At 37.9% G+C, this 8199-nt stretch overlaps 2 protein-coding genes and 1 long non-coding RNA gene across 3 annotated transcripts; 1 reads left to right on the top strand and 2 right to left on the bottom strand.

Moving 5' to 3' along the window:
• Window positions 1-592: 592 nt before the first annotated feature.
• Window positions 593-2967, bottom strand: LOC148570993 (elongation factor 1-alpha-like). Its single transcript, XM_088510188.1, has 3 exons — window positions 2815-2967; window positions 1846-2334; window positions 593-1754 (listed from the first exon to the last, which is right to left on the bottom strand). The coding sequence occupies exons 2-3, from the start codon at window positions 2305-2307 to the stop codon at window positions 870-872; spliced, it is 1347 nt and encodes a 448-aa protein (XP_088366314.1). The 5' UTR covers window positions 2308-2334; window positions 2815-2967; the 3' UTR covers window positions 593-869.
• A 226-nt stretch (window positions 2968-3193) lies between these two features.
• LOC148570992 (uncharacterized) lies at window positions 3194-5189 on the top strand. Its single transcript, XR_015907732.1, has 2 exons — window positions 3194-3481; window positions 4328-5189. It is a non-coding gene; the product is annotated as an uncharacterized LOC148570992 (long non-coding RNA).
• A 707-nt stretch (window positions 5190-5896) lies between these two features.
• On the bottom strand, window positions 5897-7450 carry LOC148570991 (uncharacterized). Its single transcript, XM_088507784.1, has 2 exons — window positions 7028-7450; window positions 5897-6937 (listed from the first exon to the last, which is right to left on the bottom strand). The coding sequence occupies exon 2, from the start codon at window positions 6477-6479 to the stop codon at window positions 6123-6125; it is 357 nt and encodes a 118-aa protein (XP_088363910.1). The 5' UTR covers window positions 6480-6937; window positions 7028-7450; the 3' UTR covers window positions 5897-6122.
• Between the last annotated feature and the right edge of the window lie 749 nt (window positions 7451-8199).

Below are 8199 nucleotides of genomic sequence, written 5' to 3'. Positions count from 1 at the left end.
TGATGACAAAAACACAATTTCAAAATAGATTAATCAAACATATCTTCAATGTTTCTTCTGTTTGAAAATACAATTCATTTTAACAAAGCAATCACATTTTCTACAACATGAAAATCAGAAAATGGAAATAATTTTCAGAAGTTAAAAATAAAAAATATTTTCTAAAACAATTAATTCTAAAATAACCCTAAACAAAAATGAAAAGCCAGCCAGACTTATTTATTTTCACCAATTGTTTCCTCTTAGGCTCTTATCAATCAATCTGTGTGGTTTTTTTATCAGCTCCGAATGTCGAAGAATAGCATAAAACAAACATTCTATTGTCAAGCTATGCTTAACACGTAAACAGTTGAAGTTATAGTAATACTCAGATTTCCAAGATAGGTGGAACTCTTTAATTCCACCAGCACAAGTTGATTCAATTGAATGAAAACACTTAACTCTTCCAGAGGAAGAGCATTGCTATTATCAAAATTTTGTTCAAAAACCTGCCAAGAATTGGACATTTTAACGCAATGAAGATCATGCTGACGACAAATTATATAGTTATATCTGAGTATATGACCAGTGGAAATAAAGATAAGAGGCAAAATAAAAATAATAAAAGATAGATCTATAAACGAAAAAAGAAAGTTTAACCAGAAAACCAAATCATCGAAGTTTAAAACTGAACACGACCGAGAAATCAAATACTAGCATCGCCACCGTCTATCAAGCACCCAATTCTGAGACTGAGTACTGTACAGAGGTAGCAACAACCTACGACACCAAACACTAAACAAGATACTTAAGGTAGTTCCGCCAGAGACATAGCTGACGAAACATTTATTCATTATCATAGATGTAAAAGCATGCTGAACCCGCACGGTTCATTTGCCAGCTTTCTTCGCAGCAGATTTAGTGATCTTAGCTGAAGCATCCTTCTTCTCAACGCTCTTGATCACACCAACAGCAACAGTTTGACGCATGTCCCTCACAGCAAACCTTCCAAGTGGAGGGTACTCAGCAAAAGTCTCAACAACCATTGGCTTTGTGGGAATCATCTTCACCATACCAGCATCACCATTCTTAAGAAACTTGGGCTCCTTCTCGAGCTCTTTGCCAGAACGCCTATCAATCTTGGTCTGGAGCTCAGCAAACTTGACAGCAATGTGTGAGGTGTGGCAGTCAAGGACTGGAGCATAACCTTGGCCAATCTGGCCAGGATGGTTCATGATGATAACTTGAGAGGTGAAGCTTCCAGCCTCCTTAGCAGGATCATCCTTTGAGTTAGAAGCAACAAAGCCACGCTTCAACTCCTTCACAGAAACATTCTTAACATTGAAACCAACATTGTCACCAGGGAGAGCCTCAGGGAGAGACTCATGGTGCATCTCCACAGACTTAACCTCAGTCTGGAGTCCAGTGGGGGCAAAGGTCACGACCATACCAGGCTTGAGGATACCAGTCTCTACACGACCAACTGGAACAGTTCCAATACCGCCAATCTTGTAGACATCCTGAAGGGGCAGCCTGAGAGGCTTGTCAGAAGGTCTCTTTGGCTCATTGATCTGGTCCAGAGCCTCAAGCAGGGTGGGTCCCTTATACCAATCAAGGTTGGTGGACCTCTCAATCATGTTGTCTCCCTCAAAACCAGATATTGGTACAAATGCGATCTTGTCAGGGTTGTAACCAACCTTCTTCAAATAGGATGAAACCTCCTTCACAATTTCATCATACCTAGCCTTGGAGTATTTTGGGGTCGTTGCATCCATCTGTAAAACACATCCACAAATAAATTAGAACGACAAGAACATCATCAAAATCAAAAGATGGCTGAAAATATTTAGCAAAAGTGGATTATACCTTGTTGCAACAGCAGATCATCTGCCTAACACCAAGGGTGAAAGCAAGAAGAGCATGCTCACGGGTCTGGCCATCCTTGGAGATACCAGCCTCAAAACCACCAGTGGTGGAATCGATGATCAGAACAGCACAGTCAGCCTGGCTGGTACCAGTGATCATGTTCTTGATGAAATCACGATGACCAGGTGCATCGATCACAGTGCAGTAGTACTTAGTGGTCTCAAACTTCCACAGGGCGATGTCAATGGTAATACCACGCTCACGCTCTGCCTTGAGCTTGTCGAGAACCCAGGCGTACTTGAATGAACGCTTGTTCATCTCAGCAGCCTCCTTCTCGAACCTCTCAATCACACGCTTGTCGATCCCTCCAAGCTTGTAGATGAGGTGGCCGGTGGTGGTCGACTTGCCGGAGTCGACATGGCCGATAACGACGATGTTGATGTGACTCTTCTCTTTTCCCATTCTCTACAGAAAAAACTCAACAAAACACTGCACAACACCCGCAAACACGAAAAACAGAAAGAGTCAACTCCAGAGACATACAACAAACCACACATCAATGATCAAACAAGGCATATCAATAAATTAACCATCCACACCAGAACAAGACATAAACCACAAGAAAACTAGAGATATATAGTAATAATTCTCATAATTGTGACGATTCTAGGTAGATAAAAGAGATCAAAACGTATCTGCAGCTAAAACATTCAAAAACAGAAGAAAAAGGTAAATAGATACAGTGATTAAAAGATCTAACACAATTTTAAGGAATGAAAGATCATTATGCGAAATTCAGAGACAACGGTATTGATGATGAAGAACATATCAATAATCAAACGAAAAGAATTGAGAGACAATCCATGAAAGCGTAACATACAAGACCCTGCTTTCCAGAATAGAAAGCTGAATCGGATCAATAAACAAGAAATAACGAAGAGAAACAGAGATCGGAAGAAGAACCCTAACCAGTGAAAGAAGAGGATTGGAGGATGAGAATCAGAGAATGGGTGTGATCGCGAATGTGTGAAAACGAGGAATTAGGGTAGGAGTGATACTTATAGTATGAGAGACAGTGTAGGGTTTGTTTTAAAAAATTTGATGGACCATAATACCCTCGTTAACTCCCCTGTGTTGCTTTTTGCTAATTTTTCGGAGTGGCGGCGCTAGGTTTGCGTGGGCACCACGTTTAAATTTGTGGGTCCTTTTGGGACACTGGCGGCGCTAACGCTGGAACAATCGGAATTTAGCTCACCGCCCTTAGTTAATTTTTTATTGTAAAATTATTTTTTAATGTTATCTTTTAGAAGATATAGGCTATGGATTCCTTACTCCCACTTTTATGTGGGAGTATCATTAGCCAACACTAAAATAATTACAAAAAGAACCCCATTTTTTTGTTTTTAAAAAAATCAGTAATTAGATATTGACCCTCTAATTACTCTTTTTTACACATTGTTCTTTTTTCTTTAATTTCATATTCAAAGTAATGGTGAGAGTGAGACATTTGGTCTGCTAGGGTTTTGTTTTCCTCCTTCAATCATCGTAGCGGTGTAGCCATTCTCTCTTCCTCTCCCTCCGCAGTCTCTCTCGTTCGCTGCCGCCGCTTCGCAAGACGCCGCCGCCACACTTGGAGGTTAGTTAATCATTATTTTTTTTTCAATAGTCAAGAAATTTAATTATGCTTGCAATGAAAACTTAGAAATCTATTCAGTATTTTCACTGAAAATAATTTTATTTGTATATGTATCTGGTCACTACCTCTATGGTAAATACTAAATAGAGCAGCACTATCTAATCTAGTGTAGTAGATGTAGATCAACTCAAACTTTTATGAACAGAAAAGAAAAGAAAGTTGTGGAGGCACGTGAAGTGCCATCAACTTCTGTGTATGTGTTGTGGCCAATGGCAGTGAAGGGTGTCTTTTGGATGCTTGCTTTTCTAGCTGCATAAACGGGTAATTATTGGAGAAAGAGAACCGTTATGCGTGACAATGTAAAATTGACCTCACCATTATTTTATATTATTCATTTAACGTTTTATTATAATGCTGTTGAATGGTCCTTGTTGCTAAAACATTATTATACTTTACTGCTATTACTGCTGTAACCTGTAAGTGATTAATCTTTGTTGAATGAGACTTGATTAGTAAGCTGAGTTAATTGGAATTTCTAAGGGGGGACAAAATCTAAGATAGCAGTAGCTTAGGCATGGTGGATGAACTCAATAAACTATTTATACTCAAATTGGTTTGGAATTTTGGTTTGGTTTGAGAAATCAATTCATTTTAAAATGTAATCAAACTAAACCCTTCTGGATCCTTCCAAGTTTCAGGGTCTCTATGGATGGCAAACACATTTACGTATACTATCGTCTTGGCTTCAATTTCATACCCTGCTATTCTGCTATTTTTGTTGAATTCTCTTGGTACCAATGGTGCAGGTGCATAATATCTTAATGTTTCTTTGATCACTGCTTTCAGATAAACAAGCTTTTCAATATCTTCATCTTCTATGAATGGTTTCTTGCCATATAAACTTCATATCTTCTTCCGAACGCAATCCTGCACACTATAGAACTCGACACGGACATCAATATCTCACTCAGATCCGTGGTTTTCGAAGAACTCACGTGCTCTGATATCTTGCCTAACATTCTTTCCACTTCAGATTTTCTGATGTGGTAGAATCCAGAGATTCGCTTGGAGCTGAAGAAATGAACGACGCAGATCTTCCTGATTTCTCTCCAGTACTCGCTGCATGGAGAGAAAATCAAATCGAAACCGTTGTAAGAGAGTCTAGTGGTTCCGAGCGACGGAGGTCTGCTTGAAACGTCAAGATCATGGTCTTTGAGAACCTCCTTTGCGAGTTTCGGTGAGGAGATAACTATGGCTGGTTTGAACCCTATTTGAAGGGAGAATATGGAGCCGTAGATCTTTGAGAGGTTCCATAGTTGGAGATTGAGGTTGGAGCTGTCGAGTTGGTGGAGGTTTCCGATTATGGGAAGTGGTTTAGGACCTGGTGGTAGTGGTTCTTTTGTGTTGTTGTTTCTTTAAGTGATGAAATATCACTACTGCCATTAGAGGAATTGCAAGAAGAAGCAGATAATACAGAAATGAAAACATTGAGTGGAAGAAATTGAAGAAGCCAATGCAAGCTAAGGGTGACTAATTAGTTATAGAGAACGATCAGATACACTTTGCTGCTAAGAAAATTAAATTTCTTACTATATATATAGAGTTAAACCTTGTAAAATTAATAGTTGAGAGTCGTTATTTTTTTTCTTTTTTGTAGTTATGATATTTGATATGATATGAAGCAGCCGAAGAAAATTCATAGTCCAAACGGAAGTGCAGTATATATTTTTTATGTTGTATATTCTGGTAAATCAGCAGAGAATTAAAACTTTATATTAAATTAATGTACTAGCAAGAGATGATATAAGACCAAATGCTCTGAATAAGAAGACAATTCCAAGTCGAAAGAGTTGTTACAATTTATATATGAAGGCTGGTGTATGTGTAGCAATTGAAGAGTATGCAACTTTTGTGTGACTCTACTCTTACATTCGACAAGTGGATTCATACTCATTTTGACAAGTTACGTTTTGTTGAATCTGTACTAGATCCACAACAATACATATATGTTGGAATTCATTATTAATCTATTATCTCAGCTTATACAATGTACCAAAAAATACGCACGCTTTCTTGTCTCCTCAGATCAGAGGTGCCGCTTCATGAATTTTTTTTATGAAAAAAGTATAAATAGACAATGAGAATACTAAACAATGTGAATAATGAATATATTATATATTTAATTTAATAGATATGCAGATAATTATGTTTGTTATTTTTAATTGGATGGTTATTTCTTTTGATATGCATATGCCCTTCGATGACACTAAATTCAATTAAACCAAAGAAGTAATAATATATCTCTTAAGAAGAATCGAGGGATAAATAGGGATAAATACATTACTGACAAATCTTGGAGATTAAGCTTCATAAACCTAACTACTAACTGTTATATCAGATTCATCCATGAAAGTATTGGATTTTCAATGTGTCATGAACATTAAATCTGTTTGCATTCTCACTGGTGGCTGAATCATGAATTCTCAGCCTATCAAATTTGGTACATCAATTCTGATCCAATTTCTATAGCAGCAATATAAGAACAGAAGATAACAAAACAAAAGGCTAAAACAGAAGTATCTTATTACAGATTTTAACTAAATACATTTCAATAGGAGGGTTATTTTGTTATTGTCATGTTTTAAGAAGGATGGACCTTGCCAGAAGAGATTCCCTTCCAAGCAGATTTCATGGAAGCAGTGGATGAATTGAGTGCAGCCTCAATATACTTCTTGGAAGCAATGGAGGCAGCTTTCTCCATCAAATTTCCCATCTTTCTTGCACCCTCAGCAGTGTTAACTAGGCTCTCCATTTCAGCCTTTGACATGCTCTCAAGCTCCTCTTCGAAGCGCCGGAACTCGTCCATGGCACTTTCCGTGATAGAATCAAGGTAGTCCTGAGCTTCCTGCATGGAAACCTCAGCCTCTTCAACCTCTTTCTGTTGCTCAAGTTCTGCAGCTGCCCATGCCTTGTATGACTCAATCTCAAACAGCTTCATGAGGACGATTTTTATGGTCTGGGAAACTGTTCACTTTCTCTTATCTCTCCGAAAATTGAATCCCTTGAGGTACAAGGCTGTAGTTGGATCAGGGTCCCTGAAACCGGGCATTTGAAGAAGCTTTCAATTTCCAACAGTTCGGGTAATTTTCCATATTAAGTGATTCTTGTACATATAGTTTTTTCTTACTGGCTGTGTTTTCTTGTTCTTATATTTCTTTCATCTCATGTTAATTGTTTCCAGGGAGGGTATACATGATAGATTTCGGAAACCTCAATGTTCTGGAGTTCCTGTCGATGCGAGGAGTCCAGTGGTGCTGGGATGCAATATGTAAAATGCTGAAATTGGCAAGTGAGGTGAAGCATCTTTTTATGAAGGTTGAATTCACAGGGGACTTTGAGGCTCTGCAACCCTTTCCAGAGATTGATTTTGTCGAATTTTTCAATAGCCATCCAAAGCTGCGCAAGATATAGTTTTTGAACGAAATATGAAAACATACCTAATATACAACACATTTAAGATTCGGAATATGAAATCAAGATGTATACCTGATGAACCAGATGAGCGATTTAGGGCCGCAGAAACCTCTTGTCTTATTGAGCGTGGGAGGCGTGGCGCGGCGGCGGAAGCAGGGCGAGGCGGAGGCAGGGTGCGGCGGCAGCGGAGGCGTGGCGCGTCGGCGGAAGTAGGTGGCGGAAATTTGCAGCAGAGGAAGGGTATGAGAATGGCAGGGATTGCAGTTGTCTGAAAACCCTAACTGCTTCTCTTCTCTGAAATGCCCCTGAATCTGAAATAAGAAAAAGAACGGGGATGGCAAAATTAGGGTTTTTTAAGAACTCTAAGGAGAGTGGAGAGTGAGGGCAGAGTTAGGGAAGGAAAGAAAGGCTTCAACCTGGTTGATGCTCTCCAAAAATCAGTAATCTCTCAGTTTCTCGTACCAAAGAAGGGAAATGGGTCAAAATTAAAAACCAATAATTTAAGAGGTCAAAATTTAGTTAGTAAATTTTTCAAAAAAAAAAAAACGGGGTACAATTTGTAATTATTTTACTGTAGGTTAATTATACTCCCACATAAAAGTGGGAGTAAGGAATCTATGGCCTAAAATTTATGATTTAAAATTTTAAAAAATTAATTAATATTAATTGTAAAAAATTTACTCGTTAATTGAATTGATAAACAAGATAACTGATTTTTATCCTTAAAATTTTTAAAAATTAGTGATTCAAATATAACTGTTTAATAAGTTAAACTGATATCTACATCAGTTTTAATTTTTTATCTTATCCTATCTTATTCTTTCATAATAATAACAATAATAATAATAATTTGAGTGCAACAATCCTCTAAACCCTGTGTACTCTTTGCTGCCCTTTAGATTAGATTATAGATTATGACCCAATTTTTTCAGTATCCCAATTAAAACACACACAAAAAAATAATAAAAACAAAAACCACAATGTGCATTGTGTATGTATATAGCCGAAATGCATCTATAATAGTGGGCTTTTAGTCGGTTGCAAATTCCTATTCCCAATCCTCGAGAGCTCAGCCTCCTATTTTTCACAATTGCCTAATGCCTACTCACTCAAAACTTTGATTGTCGCTCTCCTCCTCATATACTTGGCTACCATATTTTAAACAACTTCGATTAAGTTGAATTATATCGAAACACCTTTAAACACGGATCCTCCCATCCTCGCAATCCAGAAGCGCGTGCAGA

This window comes from Arachis ipaensis, chromosome B3 (assembly GCF_059453495.1).
Source record: "Arachis ipaensis isolate K30076 ecotype BB chromosome B3, ASM5945349v1, whole genome shotgun sequence".
In the NCBI taxonomy this organism is placed as follows: domain Eukaryota; kingdom Viridiplantae; phylum Streptophyta; class Magnoliopsida; order Fabales; family Fabaceae; genus Arachis; species Arachis ipaensis.
The sequence above is the reverse complement of the archived record's forward strand: the minus strand, read 5'-3'. Positions and strand labels throughout refer to the sequence as shown.